Here is a 13,878-nt window from a genome sequence, read left to right as displayed (position 1 = left end):
TGACGAAGCGCTGTTTACATCTTTTCATACGAAACAACGTTCTTCACCAACAATGGAACATAACAATAATAATATGTATGATGGGGTCAAAGGTTAAATAAAGATAAGGAAACAACCGTCACAATTTTAATCAGATAATCCTATTTATTGACCATTCACTGCTTGGTAATACGAAGGCGTGACTACATAAATAAATAAATAAAAGGGAGTTGTCGGTTTTTGGGGGCGTGGTCAAATTAACCACGCCCTAATTACGAAACAATAAATAAATAAATAAATAAATAAAAGGGAGTTGTCGGTTTTCTGGGGGCGTGGTCAAACTAACCACGCCCTAATTACGAAACAATAAATAAATAAATAAATAAAAGGGAGTTGTCGGTTTTCTGGGGGCGTGGTCAAACTAACCACACCCTAATTACTAAACGTTCGTGATCTTCGCGTCACGTGGTCATATCGTGCGCTTCCTGATTCATCTGCGTTTCGACATTTTCGAGTTGTTCGTGTTGCTCTGATCGGTTCCCTCTGCGCGGACGTTGTGACCATGAGTATTCTTCTAGGAGACGAGTTCCCGAACTTTGACGCCGAATCCACCCAAGGTCACATTAACTTCCATGATTGGCTCGGAGACTCGTGAGTCGCTTTTATTGGCCGTGAAAACGACACGTCACTCTAGTGTGTGTGTGTGTGTGTGTGTGTGTGTGTGTGTGTGTGTGTGTGTGTGTGTGTGTGTGTGTGTGTGTGTGTGTGTGTGTGTGTGTGTGTGTGCGCGTGTGTGCGTGTGTGTGTGTGTGTGTGTCCAGTGCCTCCAGAAGGACTACACCCACTTTCAAAAATTTCACCTTTTGTTACCTATTTTGCTGGAATGAAATTGCATTAAATCAGACTTTTTTTAATTTTGTTCACCATAATTTATTTTCACATCACCCAAAACTTCCAAGTGAAAAACAAATTGTACAAATTTCAGAATATTAATTAAAAATACAAAACCAGAATATATTGGTTGGATAAGTGTCTACCCCCTTGAGTGAATACTTGGTGGAAGCACATTTGACATCAATTACAGCTGTGAGTTTGTTGAGATAGATCTTTACCAACTATGCACACGTTGATTGGGCAATATTTGCCCATTCTCCTGTATAAAACTGTTCAAACTCATTCAAGTTGCGTGGGGAGTGTTGAGGGACAGCAAACTTCAAGCCATGCAACAGATTTTTCGATTTGATTTAGGTCGGGACTGACTGGGCCACTCATGGACATTTATGTTTTTGTTCCTTATCCACTCTAGTGTAGCTTTGGCTGTGTGCTTCGGGTTGTTGTCGTGCTGAAAGGTGAACTTCCTTCCCAATTTCAGCTTTCTTACAGAGGGCAACATGTTTTCCTCTTGGATTTTTCTGGATTTTTCTCCATCCATTTCCCCTTCTATCCTGACAAGTGCCCCAGTCCCTGCTGATGAGAGACATCCCCATAACATAATGCTGCCACCACCATGCTTCACAGTAGGGATGGTGTTCTTTGGGTGATGTGCTGTGTTGGGTTTGTGCTAAACGTTACGTTTTGCATTTACACCAAATAGTTTCATGTTTATTTTGTCAGACCACAAAACGTTTTGCCACATGGCTTCAGAATCTCCAGTGGTGTTTTTGCATACCTCAAACGGGACTCGAGGTGGGCTTTTTGAGTAATGGCTTCCTTCTTGCCACCCTACCGTAAAGGCCAGACTTGTGGAGTGCTTGGGATATTATGACATGCTCACAGTGATCACTCTTTGCCATAAAGGCCTGAAGTAGTTTTATAGTTGCCATTGGCCTCTGATCAGTCTCCTCCTTGCTTGGTCATCCAGTTTGGAGGGATTGCCAGATCTCAGCAGGGTTTTGATGGTACCACACACCTTCCACTTCTTAATGATTGTCTTGATTGTGCTCCAGGAGATATTCAAGGCCTTTGAAATGTTGTTATACCCATCCCCTGATCTGTGCCTTTCCACAACTTTATCCCAGAGGTTTGAAAGCTCCTTGGTGCTCATGGTTGAGTCTTTGCTGTGAAATGCACTACCCAGCAGAGGAAACCTACAGGAATAGCTGAATTTATCCTGAAATAATCAGAATCACTACAATTCAACACAGGTGGAGGCCATTTATGTTGGTGTGTGATTTTTGAAGGTGATTGGTGACATCTGAGATAATTTAACATTGCTATTATAAGGAGGATCTTGACACTTGTCCAACTAAAATATTCTAGTTTTGTATTTTTAAGAAATTTTCTGAAATTTGTGGAATTTGTTTTTCGCTTGGAAGTTGTGGGTTACAATGTGGAAAGTCTGATTTCAGGCAACAAAAGGAGAAATTTTTTGAAAGGGGGTATAGTCTTTCTACAGGTGGTGTGTGTGTGTGTGTGTGTGTGTGTGTGTGTGTGTGTGTGTGTGTGTGTGTGTGTGTGTGTGTGTGTGTGTGTGTGTACCATTATACAAGTGTGCGCAAGTTGCTGTTGGCTGCTATCTCCACACATGGATGAGTTTCAGAAGGTGGAACGGAGTCATACCAGGTCTCGAAGTATCCGTCTTCGTTTCAGTAAGGGATCATGATTCATGGATCAAGTTGTGAATTTTTATGGTGGTTTTTTGTTGTTGTTGTTCCATGGGCTCTTTTGAGGATCGTCACTGAGCCCCGGATAGCTTCCAACTGCAGCTCGTTTGTAGTAATATTCCCAGGGATTGTTTTTAGATCTCTAAGGTTCATCATCATTCCCTTTGCTATAATAATCACTGGTACATATCTCTTCAACTTCCAGGATTCTTTCACTTCATTTTTTGTTGCTTCTCGGGGGAGTGTTTAGAAAGGTAAATGTCTGCCAAATGGTGTTTGCAACAGAATGTGGTGATTTTCATGCTTGCTCTGAAGCTACCTCGACGGCTCCCTTGCTTCTCATGAGCTCGAAGGCAAATGTGCTGAAAGCAAATATGAAGGGGAATTCAGATATATATACACACACACACACACACACACACACACACACACACACACACACACACACACACACACACACACACACACACACACACACACACACACACACACACACACACACACACACACACACACACACACACACGTGTGTGTGTGTGTCAAAACAAAGCCATGCATTGTGTTTACAAAGGGTGGGTTAAGTTTGAACAAGAGATTTTTATCAAGTGAAAGTTGGCAGGTATGCTAATCACCTCGATAATCTAAATAAAGCTGCTGTTCCAGGTGTTGTCCTTTTTATTTATTTTTTTATTTTTTTGGGAGTGTCAGATGAAGGATGAACATCTGAAATATCAGCTTGTTTTATCTATATCGCTCAAAATTCCTTTGTTTGCCTTGAACAATGTAAAATCGATCGATACATGTTGAATGGGATTGAGTTTTTTTTTTTTTTTTTTTTTTTGCAAGCGAGGTGGTGATGGGTAAGGTTCACTTGGCAAAATGGGCCACATGACTCCTTTGATCATGTTAACCCATCGCTATGCTCTTCTACAAGTCGTGGAGTTATTTTCGAGATACACATGAGCGATACTGAAAAGGCATTTTTTTGGTTTGTTTGTTTTTTTTGGAACATTTTGTCATATTTTGGAGACATTTCCGAGGCTGGTACTTTATGCCATTTGTACCAGCCAAGGCCATGCAGCAAAAACTAATTATAGTTTGGAAGATTCACCAACATTTTGCCGAAATGCAACACTGAACCAGAAAGCAAGGTTCAGGTCCAATGTTTCAACCGTCGTCGTCCGGACAACAAGCAACATAAGCCCGGTGTTAAGTGCCCTCCCAAGAGGGGGCATTGTGTGAATGATGAGATTTAATGTTTTAATCACAGAGTAAGATTGGGAAGTGATATTGGGATTGGTCCCAATTGTCCCAAAGATGTACAGTGTAATCCACTTATTGGTAGTTTTATATTTATTTGAGATACGGTAAATGTACAAATTTTTTTTTATTTCTACTTTTGGGCAGTCCTCAGTGGTCAGACTTTCAGTCATTGTTTGCTAACTTTTTGATTCTTGCAAAAGCACCAACTGCCTGTAATGTAAATGAGTATTTCCACTCGTTGGTGCAGGCATTGCATGCATACACTAAGTGCTTCTATGCTTGCAGCTGGGGGATCCTGTTCTCACACCCGGCTGACTTCACTCCAGTGTGCACCACGGAGCTGGCTCGCGTGGTCTCGCTCGCACCGGAATTTGAACGGCGTGGCGTCAAGATGATTGCACTCTCCATCGATTCTGTTCAGGATCACAATGCCTGGATCAAGGCATGGCGCACGATTGGCAATGACTTTTCGTTGTTTGTCTCCCAGTGTTGCTATCTGTTTTGCGTTCCCATATGAGCACGTAGCTTGTGACCCTTGGGTCAATTGTGCCATTTGTTGATTTTACAGTGAAAGTGAGTGCGAGTGATTTTATTTTACCTGTGCGTCTCACCATCAAATTATTTATTAATTTTTGTACTTTTTGTTTTCTACGTAATTGTGTTCAAGCTTTCCCCAGTGCACCACAATTTAGTTATCTTTCTTGTTTTGCCCCCCCCCCTCCCAACCCTATTCCCTGTTTCAACCTGCAGGATATTCAGGCTTATAGGGACTCCTCTGACAAGTCCTTGCCGTACCCAATCTTGGCTGACCCAAACCGCCGGCTGGCTGTTCAGCTCGGCATGCTAGATCCGAAAGAGAAGGATGGCACTGGGATGCCACTCACAGCCCGCTGTGTGAGTAATGCTTGCCACCCAGTAAAAAATGATTTTGATTTGGGAAACAACACAGCGGTTTGACACGTGGTGAATGTCAACTTTTAAAGTGTCTGTTTAGAAGTAATATTTTGGCAATGGTCAGCAAATACATTTGTGGTTAAAACTGATGCAATTGTAGCTTGAGCACAGACCTGGAACTGGAACCAATACCTTTGCCATTGTGACCTCGTCAGAGTTTAAGCTGGAGAGAAAAAAAAAAAATCGGTATATTATATTAGCAATTTGGCAGATTTGTTTTGTTTGTTTGTGAGTTCAGGTGAGTTGTTGCTGGCACCATGGCCAAATTCCAAATTCCTACCTGTGTGGTCTAATCCAGTCTTGAAGGTTCCTGGACACCAGGTTCCACTGCTTGTTCCCTTCGCCAGAGGAGAGGGTATTGCGTTTGTTTGTTTGTTTGGACGCACAGAACTTTAGTGTTTTTCTCCACAACTGCTTGTCTGATCAAGACGGAATTTTCAACCATCGGAGCAACGACTCATGCAGAACGGTTTAGTGTTAAATCATGTCATCATAGGTCACGTGGTGTGGTGGCCATGTTGGAAAAACTTTGAACCTCTATTTCAAAAACCGCAACAAAGGAAAAAAAAATTGAAACTTAGCAAATAGCCAATACTCCTCATGGGGAATGTGAGGTGTGTTTGTGTTTTTTATTTATTTTTTTTTTTTTTTTTTTTTACGTCATAGTTGCATATATGGAATGCTACATCCGGTCAGTATGAAAAAATTTTGAGGGTAGTCTTTGGATAAATTGGTCCACAGAAAAAATAAAATAAAAATGATATCAGTCACAGGATTTGGCAGCCATATACATTGATAAGCCAAAACATCATGACCACCTCCCTCATATGGTGTTGGTCCTCCATGTGCCGCCAAAACAACGCCGACTCGCCGAGGCATGGACTCTACAGGACCCCTGAAGGTGTCCTGTGGTATCTGGCACCAAAACATTAGCAGCAGATCCTTCAAGTCCTGTAAGTTGCGAGGTGGAGCCGCCATGGATCGGACTTGTCGGTCCAGCACGTCCCACAGATGCTCAATCAGATTGAGATCTGGAGAATTTGGAGGCCAGGGCAACACCGTGAACACTTCATCATGCTCCTCAAACCATTCCCAAACAATGTGTGCAGTGTGGCAGGGCGCATTATCCTGCTGAAAAAGACTACTGCCATCAGGGAATACCATTGCCAAGAAGGGGTGTACCTGGTCTGCAATAATGTTTGGGTAGGTGACACGTGTCAAATTGACGTCCACATGAATGGCCAGACCCAGGGTTTCCCAGCAGAGCATTGCCCAGAGCATCACACTCCCTCCACCGGCTTGTCATCTTCCCACAGTGCATCCTGGTGCCATCACTTCCCCAGGTAAATGCACACACGTACACGGCCATCCACGTGATCTAAAAAAACGGGATTCGTCGGACCAGGTGACCTTCCACTGCCTCAAGGTCCAGTTCTGATGCTCGTGTGCCCATTGTAGGCGCTTTCGACAGTGAACAGGGGCCATCATGGGCACTCTGACCGGTCTGCGGCTACGCAGTAGGGTGTGGTGCACTTGTGGATTGTGACATTCCTCCCGTGACCACCATTAAAAATTTTTATGACTTGTGCTGCAGTAGACCTGTCAGTTTGGACCAGATGGGATAGCCTTCGTTGCCCTCGCACATCAATGAGCCTTGGGCACTCAACACCCTGTTGCCGGTTTGTGGTTTGTCCCTCCTCAGACCACTGTCGGTAGGTACTCACCACTGTTGACTGGGAGCACCCCACAAGCCTTGCCATTTCAGGGATGTTCTGACCCAGTCGTCTGGCCATAACAATTTCTCCCGTCCAAAGGCAGAACCTCGTAACTCACTTCTGATTGATTTTGAGAAAACAAAGAAAAACTGCTTTTATATACGGCATATTAAAGCCGTATCCATTCGAGAAGATTTGATTATTCCTTTACAGATGTTGGAGCGCTGCCATTTTGATGTCATGTGACTAAAGCGTGGCATCAGATTCGTCCATTGAGATACTAGGTTTTTTTGTGGTATTTACCGAATTCTGGAGGAGTTGCTAGGTCCTGCCATGAGCGTACAAGCTTACGTAGGGAACAAATTACAATAACTTATACACTAACATAAAGCCTATAACCTAGTAACTCCAAAATTAGTATTAGCTCAGTTTTGATCAAAAAATGAGTGACGAGGTTTTGCCTTTGGACAGGAGATTTGGCCCTTGTCAAAGTCACTCAGGTGCCCTGAGTTTACTCCTGCCCATTTCTCCTGCATCCAACACATCAACTTCAAGAACTGACTGTTCACTTGCTGCCGAATATATCCCACCCCTTGACAGGTGCCATTGCAACATGATAATCAATGTTATTCACTTCACTTGTCAGTGGTCATAATGTTTTTGTGTGTGTATGTGTGTGTGTGTGTGTGTGTGTGTGTGTGTGTGTGTGTGTGTGTGTGTGTGTGTGTGTGTGTGTGTGTGTGTGTATTAGCTAAAGTACCTGGTAATACCCAGGAAATTTGCCCTATTCCCCTCACGCTAGTTAGACTGAGGCATTAGTTGTATGGAGAAAATTGGGAAGGCTTCTTTTATTCCTCAGATTTATGGAAGGAAGGCTTTATGCTGCCGTAATCCTCAGAGAGGTCATAGTTGAAGGCGGCCTTGAGCCACTCAATGTTTCTAGCAGCAGTGGCAACTGTCCTTGATGTCCTGCCAAAACCTGGAACGTGAGTTTTGTGCTTCTCTCGCCCGTCGGTGTAACGCTCTATTTGCAGTTAGGCGACTCTGTCTCTCTCTGTCTCTCTGTCTCTCTCTCTCTCTGCAGCCGACTCTGCTTGCCTGGCTCGTTCATGAACAGATATTATATCAGCAGTAAGATGACTCACTCTCACTCTCACTCTCTGCAGCTGACTCCACTTGCCTGGCTCTTTCATGAGCAGATCTATCAGCAGTTCGCTGTTGCCTTGCGCGTGCAGTTTGAGAATTCAAATAACAGGAGGAGAATGTGTATGTTTAAAAAGTCAACAAATACGAACATTTTGGATTTCAAAAAACCCTAGTGTTTTTAACCATGAAGCCTTTTGTTACGATTAATACGCTGGCGCACAATTCGAAAGCCTTTTTTTTTTTTTTTTTTTTTAAATGGAAATTTTTATTTTTTATATATATATATATATTTTTTCATTTTTATGGAAAGCCACTTAGCGCATCCTGGAGCTGAATGTTAGGTCTATATGTGTGTAAAGTTTCATCAAGATCGGTTCATGGTCTTGGAGCTTATTGGTTACAAACAAACACAGACAGAAGGACTGCCATTTATATGTAGATATATATATATATATATATATATATATATATATATATATATATATATATATATATATATATATATTAAACCTTCAAAAATCTTCTCTGAAAAGGTTGAACAGATTGGAGCAAATTTACATGTATGACTGCCTATTCATGAGGAACAAAATGTTCACACACATGACATCATAGGTCACATGGTTTGGCAGCCATATTGGATTTACCCTAAAACCTATAAACATCTTTTCCAAAACGGCTGGACAGATCGAGGGGAACTTCACACAAATGTTCCCCAAGCCTTGGGGATACCAGCGTATTCATGAATAATTTGTCACATGGTCTGGCAGCCATATCGGATTGGGCAAAAATCTTAAAAAAAAATTCTTCCTCTTGAACCGCTTCATCAATAGATGTGACTTCACAATTATCTAGTGCTGATGGGGAATATTTATTTTAAATTTCAACTTGATCGGACGCATGGTGTGGCAGCCAGAATTGTTGAATTTATTGAATCCGAGTTATTTTTGCCTCTTTATTTATTTATTTATTTAAGAATGCTCACTTGTCTGTGCCGGATGGGTTTGAGCATAGAGGAATAGCAGCTGAAGTCTATCCAGATTCCTCCTGACTCCAATGCAGGACTGTACCGATTTGCTCTCCCATTTGAATTGAATTGAATTTATTTTAATCCCATTCTGAATTCAAATGAATAATAATAAACGTCAGGGTCAGGTGTCCGATCAAAGTGAGACGTCTTGGTACCCGGTCATCATTGCCAGAAGTTATGAAGTGGCAGTTCTAGTTATGTCTATTATTAATTACGTAACACACCAGTACACAAGTCCTAGCGAGGGTCCTCTGTCTCCGTCTGTTATTTTAGACTTTGGTGGCTGTCCAACCAGCAGCTCCTGAACTCTAAACATGTTTCATATAAACAGCTATCTTTGGTTACCAAGGGCAACAAATTCTGAAGTTTGGTATTGCATCGTATGTGTTAACTGCAAGGTGAAACTTTCGCTCAGTTATGCAAGTGTGGTGCTCCAGTTAAATCATTATGTTGCATCATGTGTGACTTTCTACAATAAAAGAAGCCGTTTTAAATTGGACTCCTCCTCTCATTCTGTCAGGAGTCTGACGGGACTTGGCCGCTTGCTTCCTATTCCGATTTCTCTGTTCAGGTCGCTCCATTGCTGGTTCCCTAAGTATACCATAAGAGAACAGGAATGGTTCGTATGACTGAATATAGGAAATAGATCCCTATATTCAGTCAGATTAACCCCCAAATCCCTCTCTTCTTCTCAACAATAGATAAAAGATAAATCGTTGATGCCCTTAAGCGGGATGTTTTATCTGGATTTGGTGGTTCATTGCGGTGACAGTCATTTGTTGATTCACAACAGGTGTTTATTGTGGGACCAGATAAAAAGCTGAAGCTGTCTCTGCTCTACCCGGCTACAACTGGCCGTAACTTTGATGAGATTTTGCGAGTGATTGACTCGCTGCAGCTCACTCAACGTCTGCCTTGCGCAACCCCTGTCGACTGGAAGGTATGCTATGGCCGACCTGGAGTATGTAGTCTACAGCCTTTCACTGATATTTTGATTCATTTATTTTGGCATTTGTTTGACTTTCATGTCTTTGTGCTGCTGTTCCCTTGAGAATTTTTGGCACTCTCTTCCATTTACACCAGGAGCTCCCTCGGGTTTTCTTTAAAACGTCTTGTTTGTTCCAATGTTTATCTCAAGAAGCAAGTGCCTCTTTTCTTTAAACCCATCCCCACTCTTCCACACACAGCCAAACCCCCTGCTCTTCTCGCTCGTATTACACACAGCCAACACCCTGCTCTTCTGAACTCTGTTTTCTTATTTAGTATCGTTTGCTCTTTTAGATTCCGATTTGCATCGATGTACGGCAGTTTGTAATCTGTCATGGGGGAAAAGATAAATGTCTAAATTACACCAATTATGTTTAACCACCGGCAGCTGTTGCTGTAAAAGTGGAATGGATAGGGAATTGGTGATTCGATGGATTGTAATGTTGCATCAACTTGTGGTTCAAGGATCGCAATCGAACAGTAATATAAAGGAAGGGAAAAGTTTATTTTGAACATTATAGAAAGAAAATCGTTTATGAGCTGCTGCAAAACATTACATGGATGATGAGATTGGATAAGTGGATAAATCACACAGTTGGGATTTTAACCTGGGCACAGCATCAGGAGGCAAGTGCTCCAAAGGGCAACATCACACAATGACCCAAAGTTGGTCTGTGTGGTGGTGATAAACCTGTTTTAAGTATAACCAAACTCGAGTTCCATGATGGACGGAATCGAGAGAACATTGATTGGCGGATGCCAACTGCCAATGGAAGCAAGGAGCTGACGTTTCAGGCATTAACCCTTTGTCGGATTCCTCTTTTGCTCCGATGAAGAGTTAACACACGGAATGTCACCACCTCCTGACTTCCCACGACTGTCAGCATACCTCGGTCAGTGTTCTGTTGAATCCATTCATTGTTGTAGCTGCCATTCCGAAACAGACTGACAATAGTCTTCATGAGCAAGACAAGTTCATTCAAATTTCATAAACAATTGTAATATCTGACAATCAAACTTTTTCAAAACATCATGTGTCTGAACGTGGTCATATGTTTGGCCTTTTGGGCCCATGATTGTTTATGAAACAGTCAACCAGAGATCCACAAGTGCAAGACAACGACCTTGAGAAAGTTCAATATTATTTGGATTTTTTTTTTGAAGTTGCCAGAGGCATTGTTATCTTGCCAAAACGAAGTTTTTGCAAGATATGCTAGTCAGCTTGTATGTTTTTTTTTTTGTTTGTTTGTTTGTTTGTTTTGTCTGTAATCACGTATAAAAAAATTCTGCAGAGCACAGTTATCATTGGAAATTTTTGTAACTTTGCATATCAGAGGCCTATAGAGGTCCCTTTCAGTGCACAAAATTTTGAAGGTCAAAGGTCAAGGTCACTTTGTCGCAAATCAGGGGAGTCGACGAAACCCTTATTTTTTAAGCAATTTTGATCGGATCGTCTCCAAACTTTATGGGAATATAGTTCATGGTCTGGCGCTCAGCTGATTAATTTTTGGTGGCGATTGGCCTTGACCTTCATGGTTAGCGCCTAAGGTCAAACATATTTGACCCCAAGGTCAAATTTTCAAGTTTTAGGAACCATATCGTGTAGTACCTCAAAGCCTGGTGTTGGCGCAGCGGTTCGGGCAGCGGCTTGGGATCCAAAAGGTCCTGAGTTCAAGCCCCGTTCGGCCACTGAATTAATACACCAGGGGGTTGACTCAGCCTGTCATCTTTCCGAGGTCGGCGAAGTGAGTACCAGTGTACTGGGCCGGTGTATACCCCGGTTAAAATAGGTGTACCATATCCCTGTGTCGTAAGAGGCGACCAGGGTTGCGTCAGGAAGGGCATCCGGCGTAAAACATGTGCCAAATCACTATGCGGATCATACGGATGATCCGCTGTGGTGACCCCTAATGGGAGCAGCCGAAGGAAGAAGAAGATCGTGTAGTACCTCAAATTGAACACCTCAATGAGTGCTTTCTAGATATGTCAAGCTTGAGACATTATGATGTCATTTGGTGACGTCATGAGGCAAACGCATATTTTTCATGGTTACTCTGTAGAATGATTCTCATCGGAATCTCTCGTAGGCAGATATTCCTCAAGGAGTCGCTCCTGGTGGATAGCAGCTCTGTTCACCTCAGTGTGACCTTAAAGAAGTCACACGTGGTCACCTTTTCGCATGATACGGGTCACCCTGAGGGTGACATTGGTTTATTTTCCAGTTGACCGTCCATGCTAATTTTCTGTTTTCTCTGCAACCACTTGTCCGATTCGTATCAAATTTTCATCATAGATGACTGCTCATGTAGAATGTTTTAATGATTATGATGTCAAATATCATGTGGTGTGGCAGCCATGTTGGGGGAGAAAAAAGGAAAAACCTTGGACCTTTATCTCCGAAACTGCTCCATGAAAAATATTGAAACTTGGCACACAGCAAGTACACACCATGGGGAATAAGTTTTTTTTTTCTTTTTTTAATGTTGTCGGTGGCTTCATTATGACGTCATAATTGCACACATTGACTACTATCTGATCAGTATGAAAATTTGAGGGTCATTTCGGGTTAACTTGTATGGGGGGGGGGGGCGTTTCGTGCATGCCCTCCCAGAACGCTGAGGTAACACTCATGGATACGGCATGTTGTTAAAGCCTGTGTGAGAGGCTTGAGCTAACAGACGTGTGCCCTCCATGTTGAGGTCTCGTGAAAGGACAATGGGCTGATTTAAGAATTACAGAAATGGAAGATGGGAAGAAGAAAAGGGTGGGGATAACAGGGAGCGAGCTTGACATCCAATTCTGGTCGATAGTAATTTTTACAAACAATTACCGAACACTCAGATATAACTGATGAATAATTAACCCCTGCTATTCTTGTAACAATATACATGCCTTGTATTTTGTTTTAGACTGTTGTGAATGTCTCATTTGTTAGTGTATTTTTTGGGGTGTGTGGTGGTGGTGATTTTGTGAATACTTTTTTTTTCTATGCTCCACTGAGGTATTAATTGTATCGGATATAGATTATTTAAGACTAACGTGTGTGTGTGTGTGTTCCTGGTTTGCAGCCTGGACAGAGAGTGATGATTCCACCCAATGTCGGCCCAGAAGCTGTAATCAAGCATTTCCCCAATGACGTGGAAGTAACATTGCTACCTTCCGGGCGACCATATCTCCGCCACACACAGATTAAAGAATGAGTCAAGCAAAACCCCTCCAGATGTTCTGTTTAAGCCATGTTGCCTTTACCTATCATTTCAACACTCGTGCCTGACCTATAATTTTGTGTCATCTTTGGTTTATTACCATGTGCTGCTTTCACCCAAAGCTAATGGATTTGTGAACATTGCTGTGAAGTGCATTATTCAATGGAACATTGGATAGCTGCAGATTCATGGGAACATGGAGGAGGTATATTAACTTTCGCGAAATGAATCTGAAAGTAACGATCATGATGCTGAATTCATACGAGAACCTTGCAATGTGATTTACTTTGATTACAACTCATGGTGTGCTTTTATTTCATCACTTCACCATTGATCAGATCAGCCAGAGCTGTGGATTAATGTTTGGAAACTTTAGGCTTTTTTATTTTTTTTTGAACATTGGTTAATCATTTTATTGAAGTTGAACAAAATCAAGTTGGGAGCATTTTCCTGTCTCTTTCTCTGCTGCCTCCCCCCCCCCCCCCTCTTGGAAAAATTTACTTAAATTGCAATAAAAAACGGTAATGGCTTTTGTCTGTCTTACTGATGGCATCCTGATATCAGTTAATCAACATCCTTGATTGTCAGGTTTTAAAAATTGCTTGACAAATTCAATATTTGTCTGGTTATTACATACTCAGAGCTAAACAAGCTCGAATGAGCTAAGATCCTCGTCTTTATGAAGTCATTGTGATGTATCAGGTTTGCGATAAATTATCTGTGCTCATGCCCGGCTTGATTCCCGCAAACAAAATTCAAACAGCTTGCCTAGTTTCGGAGATAATGGTAGAGGCGATTTCACGTCAACTTTTTTTCTAGGAAGAATTTCCAAAATCGGAGATGGTTACTGCCTGCGCGTGGGCTTTCTGCATATACATGGCAAGTTTCACGAAGATAGGATGAAAACTCTGGGTTGTTAAACAAAGTCAAAAAATAGGAATGATGTCATAGTGATGAATCATGTGTGGTAATTCATCTGCTAAATGCCCTGTTCGATT

The 13,878-nt window shown here is 42.0% G+C and overlaps 1 protein-coding gene across 1 annotated transcript; it reads left to right on the top strand.

Annotated features, from left to right (window-relative positions):
* Positions 1–375: 375 nt before the first annotated feature.
* On the top strand, positions 376–13,423 carry PRDX6 (peroxiredoxin 6). The gene is made up of 5 exons (XM_085874365.1): positions 376–630; positions 4,131–4,287; positions 4,596–4,739; positions 9,481–9,627; positions 12,743–13,423. Exons 1-5 carry the CDS (start codon positions 542–544, stop codon positions 12,872–12,874), a joined length of 669 nt encoding a protein of 222 aa, XP_085730491.1. The 5' UTR covers positions 376–541; the 3' UTR covers positions 12,875–13,423.
* Positions 13,424–13,878: the final 455 nt, after the last annotated feature.

The sequence above is a fragment of the Eptatretus burgeri genome, chromosome 3, assembly GCF_056783735.1.
Source record: "Eptatretus burgeri isolate ZD-2024b chromosome 3, Ebu_testis_v1, whole genome shotgun sequence".
NCBI classification, from domain to species: domain Eukaryota; kingdom Metazoa; phylum Chordata; class Myxini; order Myxiniformes; family Myxinidae; genus Eptatretus; species Eptatretus burgeri.
Note: the sequence above shows the minus strand (reverse complement) of the source record. Positions and strands in the feature narration are given on the sequence as shown.